The sequence below is a fragment of the Cololabis saira genome, chromosome 15, assembly GCF_033807715.1.
Source record: "Cololabis saira isolate AMF1-May2022 chromosome 15, fColSai1.1, whole genome shotgun sequence".
Lineage (NCBI taxonomy): Eukaryota > Metazoa > Chordata > Actinopteri > Beloniformes > Belonidae > Cololabis > Cololabis saira.
The window spans coordinates 35,383,981-35,405,818 of NC_084601.1; the positions used below are offsets into that span (position 1 = coordinate 35,383,981).

The 21,838-nt window shown below is 41.7% G+C and overlaps 1 protein-coding gene across 1 annotated transcript in view; it reads left to right on the forward strand.

Annotated features, from left to right (window-relative positions):
* LOC133460843 (protein MTSS 1-like) overlaps positions 1–21,838 on the forward strand; it is a 145,361-nt gene that overhangs the window by 90,999 nt on the left and 32,524 nt on the right. Inside the window, exon 10 of the mRNA XM_061741606.1 lies at positions 19,142–19,226. Within this exon, the coding sequence (XP_061597590.1) occupies positions 19,142–19,226 (85 nt within the window). The remainder of the gene's footprint in view (positions 1–19,141; positions 19,227–21,838) is intronic.

Here is a 21,838-nt window from a genome sequence, read left to right on the forward strand (position 1 = left end):
CAGGGCAAAAGTACTAAATGAACAGCGTGTGCTATTTTGCTCATTTGAGAGGCGCAGTCCTCTTTGCACGCTGTTAGTAGATCAGCTTGCACATTGGTTTGCGGGTGATGTCAAGTTTGCACACGTTTTTACGCACGCAAACCTTTAGTAAATCAGGCCCTTAGAGTACTGTCTGCCGAAACAGCATCTCAGTGGTTTAGCTCCTGCTTAGCCTACAGAAGTTTTTCTTTCACAATCAATGTCTTCTCATCATAAGCCTCACCTTTCCTGTGGCGTACCACAAGGGTCCGTTATTGGCCCTGTCCTTGATTTTATTTTCACTACTTCAAAGGATACAGCCAAACATAAATGATCTTTTGATTGTTGTACAGATGCAGATATATTTGGCTTTTAAGCCCATGTGACATCCAGGCACTTTCAATTTTATTAATGAAACTGAGCCGTTGCTTTTCCTAAGGATTTTTTGTTAATTCCTCAAACTGTATTGCTCTGGATTCTTATTTTATACTGGCTGTGTTTAATAGGCGAGTTGGTGCTAGCTTTGTCGACTGACCAAATTTGAGTGCTTTCTTAACAGAAAGGATATGAAGAAGTGCACACCTTTATTGAGAAAGAATACTGCCATACTGGTGGTGGTGGGGGTGTAATGGTGGGGGGGTATTTTCCTGGCACATTTTGCTCCCGTTAGTACCAACTGAGCATCGTGTCAACGCCACAGACTACCTGAGTATTGTTGCTGACCATGTCCATCCCTGTATGACCTTAGTGGACCATCTTCTGATGCTACTTCCAGCAGGAACGCGCCATGTCATAAAGAATCATCTCAGACTAGTTTCTTGAACATGACGATGAGTTTAGTTTAGTTTGTTTATTTTCGGTCATGACATCACAAAAAAAGGATAAAAATAAGACAAACATCAAAATATCTTTTACAAAATGAAAAATAAAATAAAAATGACAACAAGGAAACGAATACACTGTTCAAAGAAAACATTACAAAAAAGTTTCCAATATAAAAATAACATCTAGACTGAAAAAGGTGTAGGCTGAAGCAAAGCTTATTCATTGCCTACCCTCAAAAGGATTATTTAAAGTAATGAAATAAAAGCAAGAAGTAAGAGATAATACTGCCAGTAAAACAAATTGCCTCCATGGGAATAACAAAGATTCCTCGAGAAATAAGAAAGAAAAAAAAAGGTGCAGTCTACATGTTTCCTTTATCCTTGAATAATCAAATCAAATCACCAATTAAATGAATACCCAAATCAACATACCGGTAGTAAACATCACCACTCATTACTATAGAGAAATTATCCTTCTTTTCAATGTTTTTTTAAATAAGGTTAAGGTTCTACTTGATTTGAGTTCACTACTCAAACGGCTCCACAGTCACCACATCTCAGTCCAATAGACACCTTGAGATGTGATGGAACGGGAGATTCTCATCATGGATGTGAAGCCTACAAATCTGTAGCAACTGCGTGATGCCGTCATGTCAATATGGACCAAACTGAGGAATGTCACGAAGGATTTAGGCAGTTCTGAAGATAAAAAGGGGTCCAACCCGGTACTAGCAAGGTGTACCTAATAAAGTGTCTTCTATCAGAAACCTCTCACCTTCTTCAGACCGCTGCTGCTCACCTTTTAATATATTCACTCTATGGATGTCCACATTACACCCACTCCTCACTCTCACCAGTGACTCTCGGTGCATTTTAGAATTGATTTAGCGATTAGCCATTTTATAACCATCAATTTCCAGACGCCAGCTTACCTGGCTGAGATATTAAAAGTGAACAAAATGTGTTGCTTCAGTCATCCACACTTCTGCCAGGGTGAAGATACAAACAGTTGGTGCTTCTTGTTGCTGCTCAGACTGTTTTTAAACACGTTACCTCCTGACATTCACACTGTCACAGACATGGCGCCTTTTTAAATCCAAGTTCAAAACTGATCTTTTCAGCAGGGCTTTTAAGACACAGTAGTGTTGAGAGATTCTCCTTTTTTTCTTTTTACATATCTCAATTGTTTTCTTCAATTTTGGAATTTGTGCTTTGTTTTCTGTTTATTCTTGCTATTTATTTAAAGCACTTTGGATCCCAGCTGATCACTGTAAATGGGCTAGACCAGGGGTCGGCAACCCAAAATGTTGAAAGAGCCATATTGGACCAAAAACACAAAAAACAAATAATTCTGGAGCCGCAAAAAATGAAAAGTCTTGTATCAGCCTTAGAATGAAGACAACACATGCTGCATGTTTCTATATTAGTTATAACTGGGGAGAGATTTTTGTTTTCATTATGCACTTCGAGAAAAAAGTCAAAATGTCGAGAAAAAAGTTGAAATGTCGAGGAAAAAGTCGAAATGTCGAGGAAAAAGTCGAAATGTTGAGAAAAAAGTCGAAATGTAGAGAAAAAAGTCGAAATGTCGAGAAAAAAGTCAAAATTTTGAGAAAAAAAGTCAGAATGTCGAGATCAATGTTGAAGTACAATCTCGAGAAAAAAGTCAAAATGTTGAGAAAAAAGTTGAAATGTCGAGAAAAAAGTCAAAATATCGAGAAAAAAGTCAAAATGTCGAGATTAAAAAGGAAAGGAAAAAGGAAGAAAAAAAGTAAAAAAGAAGAAAAAAAAGAGAAAAAAAGAGAAAAAAGGAAAAAAAAAGAAGAAAAAAAGGAAAAAAGAAGAAAAAGAAGAAAAAAAGGGGAAAAAAAGCTCCAGGAGCCACTAGGGCGGCGCTAAAGAGCCGCATGCGGCTCTAGAGCTCTAGAGCCGTGGGTTGCCGACCCCTGGGCTAGACAAATCAATGTTTACCTCTTAACGTGATGTAGTCCTAAATTACACAGATATTGGCAAATGTAAAGAAGTTGAGAGAAAACAAGATATTTCTAGTTCGTGTTTGTCTGCTAGGACATAAAAGTCAAAGGAAATGTTAAATCACCATTTTTTAAAAAACAGTTTACATATTATTCCAGTTTTTAATGATATGGTGTTTATGAAGGTTTTTCTTTTTTTAACGAATGTTCCAATGACCGATTTTCTCTACTGTTTATCCTCTGACTTTCATATTTGCTTTTTATGAAAGATAAGACCCCAGAAGCAGGATCTAATGCTCGGTATAATCCAAGTTTCTCCAGAAGGATTGGTTTCTTACAAAAACGAGTCAGTTAAACCGCGAGGAGAAGCTGCTGCAGCAACCGGAGCGACGCTGGTTCTCCACAGACGCGAGATCAAAATCTACAGCGACGCAAGTGTTTAGCATTCAAACACTCACACTCGGAGGGCATCGCTGATGTACAGTCATCCAGCCAACTCTTTTGACTACAGATTAGCAGTGAAATACGAGCTCCACTTGGGTTCAGGGGATTGGCAACGGCTCGGGTCAAACAAATCAAACGCTCACTTTGCTTTGTTTTTGTATCCGTTCAAAGACTGTGGATGTGTGTTTAAGAGTCATTTGTCAAGGCTGTGGATATTGGAGTTGGACGTTGTTTTAAAAGTCTGGGGATTTAAAGGGGCTTCTGCTATCAGCGGGATTTTGTTTCTGCCTGTTTCCACCTGTCTTGCGTGAGGGAGTAAACGTAAAAGTGCGCGTGTGAGCGGCGAGGTTGGACCGTCTCTTTCCTCTGACCTGTTCATTCGCTCTGTTTTTTCAGCTGTCAGAGCAGGAGAAATAACCGAGCTGTTAAACTTGTACATGCAATTCTCCCCAGATATTAATCCCGAGCTCCGCCGAGGCCCGTAAATGTGCTGATGTGCATGTAACGCTTCATGAATATGTGGGAGAGATAACAAGCAAAATGCCACTGCAGCACAAATGTGCAGACTTTTGAAGAATGTACAAGTTTAGGTCAACAGGATGACATTTTCAATCACATTTTTTTTTTCCCATTTTAATCTTTAAACACAGAGTTTCCCCATGAATGATGACTTCTGGATGCTTTAAATGTCACAGGTTGATAAAGTCTGGATGTGGTTTATCATTTTAACTGGTGAACATCAGCATTTAAAGTGAGGCTGCCAAATCTCTCAATAGAACTGATAGATTTCCTTTTTCTGTTTTTAGCATAACATTTATATAACTCTGTTCCCCCATGAGCTTCTTTCTTTCAATCAAAGGTTTAAGTTTACTGTTCAGCAACCATAGTCGCACTCGTAAATATAGACTTCAATAGGGGAATTTAAAGATGTTTGATATTCGCTTGTGATAATTATGTTTCTGCCTTGAACCAGGTTTCTCAGCCAGCATCTTTCTTGTGTGTTTTTTAACGGCAATATATGTTTAACTGCTATCATTATACTATGAACATATTGTCCTTTTTAAAGTAAATGGAGAATATGAACCCAGAGAAAACCGAGAACTCCTGTGTAGGGCTGGGTATCGATTCAAATGTCAAGAATCGATTCGATTCCAATTCTTAATATTCAGAATCGATTATCATGATTCGATTCGATCCGATTCGATATTGATCTGGCTTAGTTTTATTTAAAATGTTTTTTGAGCTGTTGCCTGAATTATATGACTGTAAAATAACTAGTGAAATAATAATTTCACAATAAATAATGTGAAATAACTAAGAAATAAATAACTCAAACAGGCCTTTCAATATCCATTTAAAGTGCAAAAAAGAAAGAAATTGCAACAGTTCATGCAGTAAACAAATCATTTTAGCTTATCTAATTTATTCTGTCACCACGCACACATATTGCCATGAAGCACCTGGCATTTTTCAGAAGTGTCATGACAAACTGTGTGTCCGACTACTGGGATTAAAGTTCACCTGGCGAAAATGATGGAGAAAAAAATAAATAAATAAAAAAAAAAAAAAAAAAAAAAACGATCTTTAGACATAAGAATCGATTTTTAGGAATTATTATGAGAATCGTTTTAGAATCGGAAAATCGATTTTTTTCCCGGGACCTCAGTTATGCTTCAGATTCCTACTAAAAGTGGACGTATCCTACAGAGCTGGAACTTGTAAAAGCAGCAAATGTATTGCTCATTGTAATGTTTTTGAAATAACGGATAAAATCAGGTTACAGGTATATCCCAGACCTTTGGTTGAAATTACCAGAACTGTTAAATTCCCAAACAAGCTTTGTGCAAAAAAGGGGAGGCCAAAAAAAACTAAAAAAATACAAACTTCTAAACTTGAATGTCTGTCAACACTTGTTGGAAACACTCCTTCAGAGAGAAGTCGACCATAAACCTTATCAAATGCCTTTAAGCTAAACTACGAGCTGAGCTATCGCTCCAGATAAGCAGCGACGTCTGCACTCTACAGTTAAACTGCAGCTCAGATAAAGAGATCAGTCGGTAAAGCTGGGCAGCTACGGCCGATTGCTCTGCTTGTACTCGTCATTACGGAGTAATTAAGGCAGGAATTGTGCTGCAGGTTTTTGCCGTGGTGCAGGAAGTCTGTTCTGTTGTGCATTCTTGCAGCGGGACGAGGTCCAAGGTCGGGCCAGCTGACAGACCAACAGCTGCTCCGCTCCGGATGATTGACAATATTTGCTGTCTGCGATAACCGCGTCCTGCACCCGGTCTGAGGCTAAACAAGTACTGGGTCAGCAGACGTGGATAAAAACGGGGGCAAAGTGCAAGAGTCATTCTTGATTACTCGTGAAAATGTTTTTAGTAGCTTACGTTTCCTAAAGACGTGCAGCAGAGACTTTTATAGAAGTGATCAGAGGAGTTAGACTTACTCTCCGGTGCATATTTATAAAATCCCGACAGCAGCAAAGTGATGCATCGGTCCGACTCCAGCACGTAATTGGAGAGGGGAGATATTCTCAGCACGAATATTTCAAGAATCCCAATACTCTACTGTAAAGCCCCGCCCACATACACATGCATACACATACACATTCCTGCAGAAGGCATCGTTGGACTGCTCTCCTCCCCGGTTTGGTGCGCGGTATTCCAGGACTGTGTGACCTCCGCCGCCCCCAGATGAGCTGGAAGGAATTTGGTTCACTCCTTTTAAATTCTCCTGTCACTACAGGCACCACGGCCTAGTTAGGAATAAAGTTATGCATGTAGGAGGCACCCTTTAATGTGATTTCATGTAAAATCTTGACATCATACAGCCTTTTTTTCTCCCCACCTGAGCACCAATGTGACCTTTTTTTTTTTTTTTTTTTTTTGACGCGTCGCTAATCGGCTGCAAGCTGGCGTTTCGTGCCTCGGCATTAAAGAGATTGACGGTGACGTTTCTATCGCTTGTTGACACGTGAAACTGCCAAGGTCGTGGAGTGACCTTGGCTATATGGAGAACGAGATGCTGACTGATGCAACCGGCAGGCAACGCCGTTTCAAAGACGGCTCTGATCCCGATCCAGATCGCTTTCTTGTGCCGTTCGTTCGGCGAGGCGCTCTCTGCGGCTGACTGACTTCAAAAGTGGAAATTGTGACGGCGGTTTTTGTGCAGCGCGTGACTCGGTGTGTTGTCTTACATGATTTGACACCTCGGTCTGCAGAAGTGCATCAAGTGGAAGGAATCAAAAGAAGCTGCTGAGGTTATCGTGAAAGTGACGATAGGTGTTAAAGCGAGTTCAGCTGATGGTATTAAAGCTTGTGCTGCCTCACTGACACTCGATTTATATAATTAAATATCGTTTCATTTTCAAACACTACTTTGAAAACGCTGTGCACTTGAACTGTTGCAAGCAAACAAATCCAAATAACATTTAAAACCTTTCAAAGATATCCCACGCTATACCAATCAAGCACGATTATGATGGCGGAAGATGTAGATTTGGGTGCACGGTCAAATATTATGAAGTCATTTGGATTCTGCACTTTTTTTTCAACTCCAAGGTGATCAGGCTTTGGCTTCTTTATTTGCTCGGCCTTCATTGCTATTGATCGCTTTTGTTTCTTTTACCGTAGTTTTAGTGGCGACCCTAAAAGCTCGTTCTCCTTTTGGATCTCATGATGCTGATGAAACATATCTAAATGATCTGGGGCCTCATTTATAAAGCTTGCTTGCGCACAAAACAGGGCTTGAAAGATGCGCAAGCCACCATCTAGGCAAAGGTTTTTTTTTATTTTATTTATCCTTTATTTATTCAGGAAAGTCCCATTGAGATACAATATCTCTTCTGCCAGGGAGTCCTGGTCAAGATAGCAGCAAAAAAATAAATTCAGTTTCATAAAGGTTGGGATTTAAAAAGAAAAAACGAACTGAAAAATCTGCATATTTTTACGGCAACCCTGACCCTCCCATAGCAACAGTCTGAAGATATGGGGAACTGGCGACGCAGGCAGTGAGGTGGTGAAATGTAGCCAGATTCATGTCATACTCTTAATAATGTCATCACATATCAGACTTATAATATAATAGCGCTGACCGTGTCCTCTGTGTGTGAAGCACAGCGTCAGTCAGGACCACTATAGTGGAGCAGGCGGGGGGAAGGGGGGGCGGCCACTCCCCCCTGCTCCACGGGGGCCCACGCCGAAGAGGGAAAAAAAAGTGTTCTGAATAGAATAAAGAAAGTTGGACTATATAACAATTGCGTTCATAAGGAAAAAATAAAAATGAAAGAAATAGTCTCTTCTCCCCGTGAGTGTCTGCCTGTCATGCCGGGTACGTGCGCGCATGTTGTGTTTTCTTTTAAGCCTGAATTATGGTTCTGCGTTACACCAACGCAGAGCCTATGCCGTAGGGTACGGCGTAGGGTGCGCGTCGCCGCGTACAGCACTGAGGGGAGACAGGAGTGTATTGATGATTTGCAATTACAGGCTGAGCCTACCGTTAGTTTTTAAATTGTAAAAAGAGGGGGGGACAAATACATGATTTTGAAAAGTCCTCCCTGTCCCCAGTGGAAATTGCGTTGTGGCACTAACGGGCAGCAACGGCGTGCTGTCACTCACTCGCTTTATTTTATACTATTTATATACTTTTTCTACTTTTACTGTGACCACCAAATAATGTGGTTTTCCTGTCCTCCATATCATCTACAACATCTAGATCTCAGTCTCCGTGAAATTTAGTGGCACGGTGGCTCGACACGTTCATTCATTCTGACGCCAAACAGGCTGCAGGAAGCCGCTGCGCATGCTCAGAAGGCTCATTCATATGCAAAAACATACCATTTATGGTAAAAAGTGGGCGTGTAGAGGGCGGGATATGAGGCGGATTCAGCTGCGCAACCTTCCAGCTGGACTCTGATTTATAAAGCGAACATTGCGTGCAAGTGTGCGTGCACGCGGTTTTATAAATCCGGATTCTTTTTTGCGCCCGCCATTTTCGGCTTTTGGGTGTACGTGCACTTTTAGTATGAATCCTACGCACTCCTTTATAAATGAGGCCCCTGATCTTGTATTTGATTTTAAAGTTTTTAAGTCTTTTCTTCTCTGTATTTTCAATGAAGTTGCAGATATTCTTATTTAAAAGTGTTTAAATGAGTTTTTAAAGAGTCTCAAATTATTTGCACATTGACATAAAGGGTTGGTCATGAGTCAGTCATGGCTCCATTTTTCATTAGATGACAATGAATGAATCAATAAAGTTTGATCCAGCTTTCTGTAAATGCTTTTTAATTCAATTTATTACTAGTTTTTAATCAGCTCTTTTAATTGCCTTCGATATTAATCTCATAAAGGTGATATATTGTTTGATAGGATGATGGCGCCTTGATTGCAGCGAACATCTAAATGGACAGAAACGGTTGACGTGCAGAGGCTGAACAGAGTTCTGCTTAAATGAATGACTGGAGCAGAAGAAACACGGCTGGGTTGTTGCCATATCTGCTATCGTCACTAATACGGGAGAATAACTGCATACAGAAACTGCAGCAATAAAGACCTGGTGATCTGGACCGTTTACTTTAATTTATGCTTCATTTGAATTGATGTCCTTTCCTCGTTTCTTACTTAAATTGCAGCCCCCTCGCCCCCATCATGCTCCAGATTTAATAAAAAAACTAGCTTTCCAGCCATAACCTCCCGAAGAAAAAGCCTGCGAGAGCAGAACACTGATTTACTTCCTGTCCTGCTGGCGGTTTCAGCCGCTCCACTTCCCCGGCCCCGGTTCCTGCGGGATGGTGACGGCTGAGTTCACGTCTCGGGCTGAAGGCGGGTAGACGGGTTTAGATTCCAGGTCAGCAAGCGTTCAGCGCAGCAGCGCGCTGACGCGCCGCCCCGGCCGCCTCGGCCGCTCTCCAGACCCGGGAGATCGCTGACAGACAGCCAGGCTCGCACAAATCGGTCAGGGGCCTTTTTTTTCAAATTAAGGCTACGTCCAGATTATGTTTACCACACGAAAACTTCACAGGAACTTTGTAACTCTAGCGTCTTCACTGTAACTTACCCAGAAACCCCCTGGTCCTCGTGTTTGCTTTGGTTTTGAGGATTCAAGTTCAACCTCGGTGTTTGTTCATGAGGTGAATATTGGGCTTTTGCTGAAGTTTCATGAGGATAGATGAAAGGAAAAAATGTGATGTTATGAAGAAGTACGAGGAAACCGTCATAAATTCAAAGTACTACTGTTGTAAAGGTACAGGATGGACAGGGCCGGTTCTAGAAAATGATGACTAGGGGTGCATCTCAGATCAGAGGGGGTGCACATGCCGTTATTTAACACTAAATTATGCATTTTCCCATAATTTCAAGCGGAATGATACTAGCAAAACAAGAATATTTAAAGTGTATTTCAAGTGCACTTTTGCAGCAATATCGCTGCAGAACAAAGAAAATGCTACATTTAGTCTGGACTACCTCACCCATCAGACAATCTAGCAACAGAAAATAAAACATAGCAACAAAAATAAATTTAACCATAAATTTACAAGACTGTCTCAGAAAATTAGAATATTGTGATAAAGTCCTTTATTTTCTGTAATGCAAAAATGTCATACATTCTGGATTCATTACAAATCAACTGAAATATTGCAAGCCTTTTATTATTTTAACATTGCTGATCATGGCTTACAGCTTAAGAAAACTCAAATATCCAATCTCAAAAAATTAGAATATTCTGGGAATCTTAATCTTAAACTGTAAACCATAATCAGCAATATTAAAATAATAAAAGCCTTGCAATATTTCAGTTGATTTGTGATGAATCCAGAATGTATGACTTTTTTTTTTTTTTTTAATTGCATTACAGAAAAATAAAGGACTTTATCACAATATTCTAATTTTCTGAGACAGTCCTGTAAACTTGCTGGCGTGGTTGTGCTTGAACCACTTCCGAATGTAGTGTTCCGAACGTATGGTGCGCGTCGCCGCGTATCCTACGCCGTCGATTTAACGCGGAATCATAAATCAGGCTGACGCGCGCGCATTTGTCAGTTTTCTTTTCGTCTTTTCAACTGAGCATGCAAACACATAAACTGAGGGTGCAATGCTTGCTTATGCACCCTCGTAGACCCGGGCCTGAGGATGGACCATACAATGTTCTTGAAATGTAGGGAAAAAAATGTAATTTTGAAACGTAGGTGTTAGAAGATTGATTATAGATGGACATCTACTCAAATTTGGGGGTCAGTCCTCTGCGAGGGTCACCTGATAAATCCGTCGCCCTGTGATAAACATCAGTGGAACAGATCCATAAAGGTTTCTATACATTTCTATACAGCTTTGGCATTTTTGTATAATGTGATTTAACTGAAAAATTAGACCGAAAATGATGAGAGGCTTCTTTTTATGTAACTTCCAAAAATAGAAATGAAATCCTGCACAATAATGACACAATAATGACAATCTAACTGCTGCAACCTAAATAAAAAACAATTTCAGTCTCATCTAGACTGGACATACGTTTGATGTAAACATAAAAAAAGCTGAGTAGTTATCTGCTTTTGGAGTAAACATGATAGCAAACATCCTAATCAGTGAGAGCACTGATCAGGATGTGTTTTGACCTTTTTCTAAATCTAGTTCAAGTATACAGACGTGTAAAAACATAGGAGACGAGAGACTGGTGGTCAGTATGAAGTCAGAAGACGTTTCCATTCAGTCATAAAGCTATTTTAAAGCTGCCGGCTTCAAGATTTTATACTTAAGTATAAATAAATAAACCAAATGAATGTAAGTTTACCAGAGACTATACCGTTCTGTGGTGTCTGGAGCTAAAATTGGTAAATGATTTGCAGGCTGAGGCTTTATGTATGTATATATATGTATATATGTGTGTGTGTGTGTGTGTATATATATATATATATATATATATATATATATATATATATATATATACATATATATATATATATATATATATATATATATATATATATATATATTTTATGTTTTAACATTTCAAAGGCTTTGAGGACATTTCCGGACTCCTTAGTTTGTCGTTGTGCTGATTCAGCTCTTTCTCACACCTGCTCGGTCTTTAAACTCGCTCCTCTTCCGTCGTCCTGACACGATCAGGGTTTTCCTCGGACGCTTCCAACGGCCCGAGTTCCAACCCGGCGTGCAGTCGAGCCGCCGTGGAGATCGGGGACGTCCCGTCTGCAGTTCCAGCCGAGATCACAGAGATCTGCGTCTGCAGGTCAGACGGAGACGCTCGTCTGTCCCTCAGAATTGGGTCAGCCAGGACTCACTGCTCCAACACAGTGCATGTGTGCAAAAGTTCATGTTCACTGTCCCATTTCTGTGTTTAAAGATGACACACACTTGGTGCTTGAAGAGTTTGGATGTGTTTAAAAAGAAAATAAAAGTACATTTCGCTGCATTAGATCAAATTACTCAACCATTTGCAGAAATGATCAGGAAGCTTTTTGAGTTGAGTCTGTTTGAGTATAAACTGTAACGCTCCACATTGTGGTGCCGCCGTTAGAAAGGGAAAGAAATGATGAGAAAAACAAAGCGATGGACGTGCAGAATTAATGAGACAGTTTTGAACTGCTGCGGTCCTGCAGTACACGGCAATGCGAGGTCAGCAAAGGTTGAGACGTGTGGGCTCGCGTCTCCCGTGGAAACCTGCCCAGTCAGCACCCGAGCCAGAACCTCCAATCATGCACATCTGTCCAAATACTCAGACGTGCCCATCATGGCGCTTTTATATTTTAGTCATTCACCCTCCATTTAGCCAGGATTGACATGCAAGATTTCCTTTGAGTTTTTTCTAATGTCGTGGCTGGTTTCTTTTTTTTTTTTTTTTTAAAAGAGACATTCGAAAGTGAATAAATTGTTAATACAATTTAAAAGGCGTCTAAGATGGATTTAACCTCCACTTTGGGGGGTTTAAAAAGAGGGCACTTTGTTAGAGGAGGGGGTTTTCTACGACGGAGTATTAGGGCCAAACTAAGACAAAAAAATTTGGAAATTACGAGAATAAAGTCATAATGTTGCGAGAATAAAGTCGTAATAGAATAAAGTCGTAACATTACGAGAATAAAGTCGTAATTTATGAGAATAAAGTCGTAATATTATGAGAATAAAGTCATAATATTATGAGAATAAAGTCGTAACATTACGAGAATAAAGTCGTAACATTACGAGAATAAAGTCGTAATAGAATAAAGTCGTAACATTATGAAAATAAAGTCGTAACATTACGAGAATAAAGTCGTAATTTATGAGAATAAAGTCGTAATATTATGAGAATAAAGTCATAATATTATGAGAATAAAGTCGTAACATTACGAGAATAAAGTCGTAACATTACGAGAATAAAGTCGTAATAGAATAAAGTCGTAACATTATGAGAATAAAGTCGTAACATTACGAGAATAAAGTCGTAATTTATGAGAATAAAGTCGTAATATTATGAGAATAAAGTCATAATATTATGAGAATAAAGTCGTAACATTACAAGAATAAAGTCGTAACATTACGAGAATAAAGTCGTAATAGAATAAAGTCGTAACATTATGAGAATAAAGTCGTAACATTACGAGAATAAAGTCATAATATTACGAGAATAAAGTCGTAACATTACGAGAATAAAGTCGTAATTTATGAGAATAAAGTCGTAATATTATGAGAATAAAGTCATAATATTATGAGAATAAAGTAGTAATATTATGAGAATATAATTTATGAGAACTCTAACAGGAAGAGCATCTTCTCCCTGTGTTAAAATGAGGAATATTGGGCATCTTGTGAAGTTATATTTATATATTTATAATATATTTAATTTTACGACTTTATTCTCGTAATTCTACGACTTTATTCTCATATTATTATGACTTTTTTTTTTTTTTTTGGCTTAGTTTGGCCCTAATACTCCGTCGTAGTTTTCAGCTGAGGATGTTTTGAAAGTCTAAAGCATGCTACCACTGTTTTCTGCGGGGGAATTTAGACTGAGAGGTTTGGACGAGGTGAGAAAAGAGGAGGTGACACTTTGTCTGGAGGCGAGAAGAGACTTGGATGAGTTTCAGCAGGATGGGCAGGAAAGGTGGATGATGTGAGGAGAGATGGGAGAACGACGGGCCGAGGTTCGGCCCTGCAGGTTTCTGGTGGGACGTTTGAACTCGTTCAGCCTCGTTTATCCTCCTGGATCAACATGACTCCTAGCTGAAGTGTTGAATCACTTCTCAGTGTGTGATTTATTCCTGAAGGGACTTCATCTAAAAACGATAAATGCGAGAGATTGATCAGTCAGTCTCTCACACTATTCGCTTAATGGAGGAGTAATTGATGCCTGGAAAATGTGGAATGATGAAATCACTTTTAAAAGAACGGAGCCAGAATGCTCAGTTCTTTTCTTCTAACCTGCCTTAAAAAAAAAACGAATCCCACCGCAGCACATGAACGCCGCCAGCCAGCGACTGCAGACCACATGTGATGACATCCATCTTACCTTGGCGTCGACGCAGACAGACAACATTTACACGGTTCTTTTTTTGGCTCGGATATAGACTTTTTTTCCCCCGTCACTGTGCCGGTGCTGACGACTACAGGCAGTCTGTCTCCACCTGTTTGACACCAGAGCTGCACAGCGAGTGCATGAGTCGAGAGCACGCACGTCTCCCTGGAAGGGCGATGAATCCCTTCTGTCAGGGCTGGAAAAAAATATTTGGTGTTTTATTGTTTTGCTTTTTCTGACAGTGCCCCACACCCCCCACCCATAAGATGCTTTTCATATAGTTAAGTATTGTCGCGTGTAAAGGATTTTAATCAGTGAAATGAAAAATGCCCCCTGAAATTATCTATTCTACTATTCTCCATCTTCCCATTTAGACCAAATACAAATAAAAAATGGTAAAAACGGTTTTGGAAAATGATTCCTGTGGCAGGGTGGAGGAGCTGCAGCCACTCAGGTGATTGGTCACAGGTGTGGCCCATCAACCTCTCCACCCTGCCAGCCTTGATAAGGCGGGACTGGACAGCAGCAAGGGGACTGGGAAGCTGCTGCTGGTCGTGGTGCTTGTGCACGTGTGTCCTGGGTGTGAGGTTCCGGGGGATTGAATAAAGTGTTCTGCACAAAACTCCGTGTCCTCTCTATCCTGTCGGCCGGGCCCCCGTAGCACTCGCCCTGCTAAACTGGCGCCCAACGTGGGGCCCGACGGGATGGAGAAGGGAGGCACGGAGCGGGCCCTGGAGGTGCTCGCCCATGCGATGGCAGACCTGGCAGCCGTGCTTCACAGCCAGGGGGAGCGGCAGCTCGCGGCGCTAGAAGCGCTGGTGGCGGAGCGACCCACCCCTGCGCCACGCTTGATGTTCGCCGCAGCAGCGCGGGAGGAGCTGGCGGCGCCGCAGCCGAGAGGCCGGGAGGCAGAAGCTGCGGGCCGCCAAGCGACGGCTCCCGACACCACCACGCCCACCCCGGCACCACGCCTGAGGTTCGCCGCGGCAGTCGCTGCAGGCCGCCAGGCGACGGCTCCTGAGGCGGAGGAGGCTGCGGAGTCGGAGGCGGAGTCGGAGGCGGAGGCGGAGTCGGAGGCGGAGTCGGAGGCGGCGGGACCCGCGGAGACGGGGACGGACCAGCGGCCAGAGCAGTGCTGCGTGACGGAGGAGGAGGTGGTCCTGGACGCACCCCGACCACAGATGCCGTCTGGCCCGAGGCCACCATGGGCCCGGTCCCGAAAGCGGCTTTCTCGGCAGTCGGCCCGATGCCGAGGACGGCCTCCCGACCGTTCCCGCTGGTCGGCCCAGGAAGGCCCGGGGGCGCAGACGGCGGTTCCGGGCTTCCTTTCCCGCTCCGAGGGGGGCGGGGGGGGAGTAGGCTTGGCTGGTTGGACCCCGGCCTGAGTTTGACGATGGGGGTATGTGGCAGGGTGGAGGAGTTGCAGCCACTCAGGTGATGGGTCACAGGTGTGGCCCATCAACCTCTCCACCCTGCCAGCCTTGATAAGGCGGGGCTGGACAGCAGCAAGGGGACTGGGAAGCTGCTGCTGGTCGTGGTGCTTGTGCACGTGTGTCCTGGGTGTGAGGTTCCGGTGGATTAAATAAAGGGTTCTGCACTAAACTCGGTGTCCTCTCTATCCTGTCGGTCGGGCCCCGTGGCACTCGCCGTGCTACAATTCCAAAACCGAGTATTATTGAAACTAGTCGTATTATCTTACTAGTCGTTACAGCTATTAACCTTTTAGATTTTATTAAATTATTGACTTTGCCTTTATGTTTATTAGTATTAATATCAGCATATTTAAATAAGGAAAATAATATACTCCACTAACTAATCATTGTAGCGAGTGAGTGGAAGTTAAACTGAAAGTGTATCCCCGTCCATCAGGATAAATTCCCTTAAAGTTTGTCTTTACTCCCAGAGTTGATAATTTGACATCTTTTTATTTAGCTTTTTGTTTAATTTTGTTTTTAATTGCCTCATTTTCACATTGGTAACCTAAGTTTTAGAAACCTCAGAAGAAATGAGTGAAACACCGAGGAGGAAACTGACGTTTGTCTTTAGTAACACGTTCACTTTTGTCGAGGCTTCAAAGTGGAGAGAAAGGGTTGAGTGGACTTTTTTAAAGAAGTCGTACAAAGGTCCCGGAATGTTTGTTTTGGAAAATTTTGAAAAGGAAATCAATTTCATGTAACTATTCTGTATTGTTTTTTTCAAACAACCTCTCATTTGGTGTAAAGATGATTTTTGTAGTTGGTACAGTTACACGAGTGCACACCTGGAGACAGATGTGCTCGCTGCCGGTGGCTGCGATTGAGCTGCAGACGAATATGCAACTTTAATTTATCTTCTATTTACAGGTCATCAAATATTGCCAATCTTTTTTTAATCACACACTAGGGATGGGTGGTATGGACTAAAAAATGTATCACGATAATTTCTGGCATTTATCCCGATAACGATAAAAATGACGATAAAAAAATACCAATTCAACTCCACCTTTTTAACTATAAATCTATCACCACATTCAGTCTTTGGAGCCCCCAAAACACTGCTCTAAAAGATACTAAATGCTACTAAACTACACCAATTAAATTGAATTGATAAAAACCAATTAAATGAGTTACACCTGTACTGCAAAACTGGAATGACTCAGATCCACCATGTTTGTCATGTCACGTCATCAACGGGAATTTATCTTCTTTCTTTCTTTCTTTCTTTCTTTCTTTCTTTCTTTCTTTCTTTCTTTCTTTCTTTCTTTCTTTCTTTCTTTCTTTCTTTCTTTCTTTCTTTCTTTCTTTCTTTCTTTCTTTCTTTCAGGCTCATTTCTTTCTTTCTTTCTTTCTTTCTTTCTTTCTTTCTTTCTTTCTTTCAGGCTCATTTCTTTCTTTCTTTCTTTCTTTCTTTCTTTCTTTCTTTCTTTCTTTCTTTCTTTCAGGCTCATTTCCTTCCTTCCTTCCTTCCTTCCTCATTTCCTTCCTTCCTTCCTCATTTCCTTCCTTCTTTCCTTCCTTCCTCATTTCCTTCCTTCCTTCCTCATTTCCTTCCTTCCTCATTTCCTTCCTTCTTTCCTTCCTTCCTCATTTCCTTCCTTCCTCATTTCCTTCCTCCCTCATTTCCTTCCTTCCTTCCTTCCTTCCTTCCTTCCTTCCTTCCTTCCTTCCTTCCTTCCTTCCTTCCTTCCTTCCTTCCTTCCTTCCTTCCTTCCTTCCTTCCTTCCTTCCTTCACGTACGTTGTGCGTCGATTTAACGCAGAACCATAAATCAGTTTTACACAAAAACATCATCAACGGGAATTTATCGTTTTTACCGCGTGATGACAAATTCTTACTGTGGGGAATGTTTTTGACGGTATATCGTGAACGGTAAAATATCACCCCTTCCTATCACACACACACAACAGTGCACTTGTTGCAACCCTGAATCTTCCGATTCCCTCAAGCTCAGATCCCAACTCTCATCCAGCTCCTCCCGTAGTTGTTTCTTTCCCTCCAGAGTTTAAGGTGTGGCCGTCGGAGCCTCTGATTGGTCTCCCGGTCCCACCTCACGCGCTTGTATATTTCTCCATCCCTTTACTTAGATATTCACTCTGATCCAGGCTGCTGCTTGGGGAGGTCTGAGAGAAAAGGGAGACGAAGAGACCTGTCATGACGGTGAAGTGTCAGAGAGAAGGAAGAGGGTGGAGGAAGGTGTGGGGAGAGACGGGGAGGAGGAGAAGAGTCAGTGGTGCATTGCAGTGCTCCCCACCCCGGCTCATACACACTTCTTTACACTGGAGGAGCTTTTAGCAAACATGAACTCATTGATATGAGAGAGAGAAAAGCTGTGAAATGTTGGCTAGAGCGTGAAACAAAACTGAAGTAAAAGGGTTTGTGTTTTTTTTTGTTCTTTTTACTTGTTGAATTGGAGCGAAGTAAATTCAAAGTGTGAGGATGGATGTGGTTGTTTCCCTCTTGTTGCATGCAGCCCGTTCGTAGGTGCTGGAAGTCTGGTGTCCTTGGGTTCATGTGGAGCTTTTAATGCTCTCAAAAAATCAGTTCTCCACAACCTCCACCCTGCTGGAGAGTCTGAGAGCAAAACTCTCCCACTGAGATGCATTAAAACCGTTGTAGTTTTCCAAACTCATTAGTGTTGGAAAGTTAATAATAGACCTGTGAAAAGACCTTTTTGTATCTGTTTAGAGCAGAACTTTTCAGTAAGAGCCAATGCAACAGAGGCAGCAACCATGGACTAGGTGACAGGACACTATTAGACGGATAACATCCAACCAGAACCGTAGCAGCAGCTCAGAGCGAGGTGTGGACCAACCAACATACCAACTTACTTGAACATGAGAGCCGCCGTCATTGATTCATGCGACTCCAGAGTAAAACATTTCTGTCTTTACGTAGACATATTTCAGGGATGCAGGTCTGTTCAGAGTTTTAAATCCAAGGCTTTTCGACAAAGACATCGTGCAACACGACTCTTCGTGGTGTTCATCTACAAATGTGGCGCAGCGGGAGCAACAAAATACTGATGGGCTACTTAATGTCAGGAGATGCACTGCTTTGGTTGGGTGGGTTTCTGGAGAATTCTGATCAATTCATGGTTCGCTGCATGATCAGATAAGTCAATTACCGTATTTTCTGGACTATAAGCCGCTACTTTTTTCATAGGTTTTCAACCATGCGGCTTATACAAAGGTGCAGCTATTCTGTGGATTTTTCTTCCACCACTCGGGGCGCTCCAACTGGAATCAGAATCAAAACTAAGACTAAATAAATGCAAAGAAGAATACGCTACTTCTTCTTTAGCAGATAGAAGTAGAAGCAGATTTCAAACAGATAAATAGATAAATAAATAGCGGTTGTTTTCTCTTGGTTCTGTCCCGTTTTAATCAGCAAATTTGCTGCCGTGTTAAAAAACACTGTTAGGAAAGGATCTATTTAGGTACAAACATGTAAATCATTTACAGTTCAACATCCTTCTGTACATGTAGTAAATATCTAATCTAACAACATAAATATCTGCGGCTTTCATATCTTTTTTTTCTAAATAGAGCGGATGCGGCTTGTATGCAGGTGCAGCTTATAGTCCAGAAAATATCAAAAGGGTTTTAAAATGATCATTTCAAAATGAAAAGGTAACAGTGTTGCTCGGATTCCATCTCAACTCTCTGGTTTGAAGCTTCTTTGCAATATTCAATAAATACAGCATAAGAATACTTTTTCATTAAAAATTCTACCTAAAATATGTAAAAAAAAATAAATAAAAGGATTAAAAAACATCTCCATCTGGTTTGCTTGTATAAGAAATGTAATGGCGTCATTACTGTGAAGTGTAAATTGATTATGAAATTGTATCAAAAAGCTTTTGAACCTCTTAGATGCGACTGACAGATTGTGTGTTTGTTGTCAGGAGGAACCCGGGACATCGGATCAGCCCTCACCAGGATGTGCATGAGGCATCGCAGCATCGAGGCCAAGCTCCGCCAGTTCTCCATGTGAGTAGACAGAGTGTGTGTGTGTGCGTGTGTGTTTGATGAACAGGTGTAGCATCATTTCTCAGTTGTCTCTGGCGACCTGCTTCTCCGACTCCCCGCCGTTTCCTCTTTCCCTCCTCAGTTTTGGATTCAACCTGATGATATTCTTGCCAAAAAAAAGAAATCCCCATCTCCTCCCTTCTTCCTCGTACTAACTGTGTGCTCCTTGAGTATCTTCCTTTTGTTCTTTCCTTTTACTGCACACCCTCTTTCACCCCCTGCCGTGACGAGATGCCGCCTCGCCTTTTGTCTCCAAAACTACAAAAAAAAAAGGAGAAACATGAAACAAGACCAGACTGGCAGTGTTCTCTCCCTCTTCCCTTCCCATCTCCTTTTTCCTTATTCATCATCTTTTCTCCTCATCATCTTTTCCTCTGCGTGAGTTCATTAACTCCCTCCTGTGCGGAAGGTGCGAGTCAGTCAGGTTGAAATGAGGAGACGAGATCTCCAGCCGAGCTGCTGAATGAAAATGGGACGGCGGCGAGATGTAAAAAGGCCAGAACCAAACTGGTTTTTACGACGTGATGCATTAACCTTGACGCAGAAATGTAATTTTTAAGGCTGCGCAAAGAATCCCAGATGTCTTTCTCCGTGGCGACGTCCTCCTGGTTCTCTGCAGGGAGGCCAGGATGTTAATAACGGCAGACAGGAAGTGGAACTGCAACACTGTCAACTCCCGAGTGGGATCGCCATATGTTACATCAGCTATAAGGGCAACTCCTGACAAATATGAAGAATGTACTCCTTTTTCCTGACATTTCTCTCTTTTTAAAGCAGCACTACGTAACTTTTCCACCTTAATATCATATTTCCAGAGTCATTGTGATGGTACATCAACTTCCAACAGGTTTAATGAACCTCTGTCATGGTCTGAGGGGTCTGTGTCGCCTTCACTGGCACTATGTAACTTTGAGGAGCATGGTAGGAACCCTGCCACACTAAAAAACTACAAACTTTTACGGCTTTGACTGCTTTACGGCATATGTTACTTCCTCCTCCTTCCCCATTCGCAGTCGAGACGAAAATGGGCGGGGCGTGGAGCGCAGAGCTCATGAGAAGCTGGTATGATGGTCGAAGCAGCGGAAAAACCAGAGAAAATATAAGTTTTATCGGAGGAGGCGAAAAAAGAAAGCGGGAGAGTAACAAGCTAAATGCCTGGACAAAAAAAATAAATAAAAAATGCCCGGACAAGAATAAACATTGGCCCGGCGTTCACTCGCTGGCGTGAGATGAAAGACGAAGAGGGATGTCCAACAAGAGAGACAGAATTGTTATGATACAAATGTAAATGTAGAGTTCTATGTTCAATAAGAATCAACATTAGAATGTTTTCACATACAGGGGATTCGTCTTGGGTTCTAGTATTTTTCCTGAGAACTGTAAAATTGTGCAGGGCTGATCTGCAAAATATAAGGAATGGGCATTCAGTTATTCACAGGTTATAAAGTTTTTTTTTATTTTGTCAGTAAGTATGTTGGACTACTAATTTATGACGAAGTCCCTCTAAAAAACGCGACAGGAAAAAGGTGCAGAGCGTATGAGTTTGTAGGGCGCATTATCTCGCTGAAACAACTTAATAAAACCAAGTTGAACTTAGTGATTTTCAACATCGTCATATTATATTGTTTAGCCAAAAATAGATACATTACCTCTTCGCTATCCATCCTGCAAATGACCGCTGAAAACAGAAAAGTAGTTTTGAAAGTCCGTCCCGTCTTATTTCATTCACTATCAAAACAAATGCACGCGATGGGGACAGGAGTTTTTGGCAGTACGCGCTGGTGCTCATGGGAAATGTAGTGTTCTTTCTGGTAAAGCACTACCGCTTTTGTCCAAAGGAGCCGCCAAACTCAACTAAATCTGAAAGTTACATTGTGCTGTTTTAAAGCATCAATTTGAATTTAATTTGAAGGAATATTTGCTTACTTTGAGAAAACATTAACAAAATGTCGTCATCACTCATCCTTAACATCAATAAGAAACTGAAAAAGTAGCTTTCGACTCCTGTCTCGGCTGTTTCTTTCATCAAAGAAAGTTTGATTTATTCTTTAAGTAATTAAAGCAACAGGATTGTTATAAATCCAGCGTAAAGTGTAGTTGTTTTCCAGCTCAAGGTCAGTTTAACTGGCAAAGCCGGCAAAGCCTGCAGGACTGACGGAGCACTCAAGAAGAACTGCTGTAGTTTACAACAGCAGCAGATGGTGAGATCGCAGCTTTTAGTTGTAATGAAGCGAATGTGACATATTTCTGCAAAGAAAGGTGCATTCTCTTAATTTAATTTTGCCTTGCTCTCATCAAAGTATGCGAAAGCTCTGCACACAACTCACACTGGCATCCTGAAACCAGAAAACCTGGACATGGACACTTGTACTTGAGACGGTGGCGGTAAAGAAACAAGTCAAAATTACAGAGTGGACAACTTTATTGGTGCAACCACAACAAGAAACCACATCACTAAGTAACCCGGCTGCCAGCAACAGTCCCTGGCTCCCCCCGGGAGCTGAAGAGCTGTGGGCCGGGGTTTCCAGCGGTTCTGGTTCTGGTCAGCCGGAGGTCAGCTAGAGGTCATCACA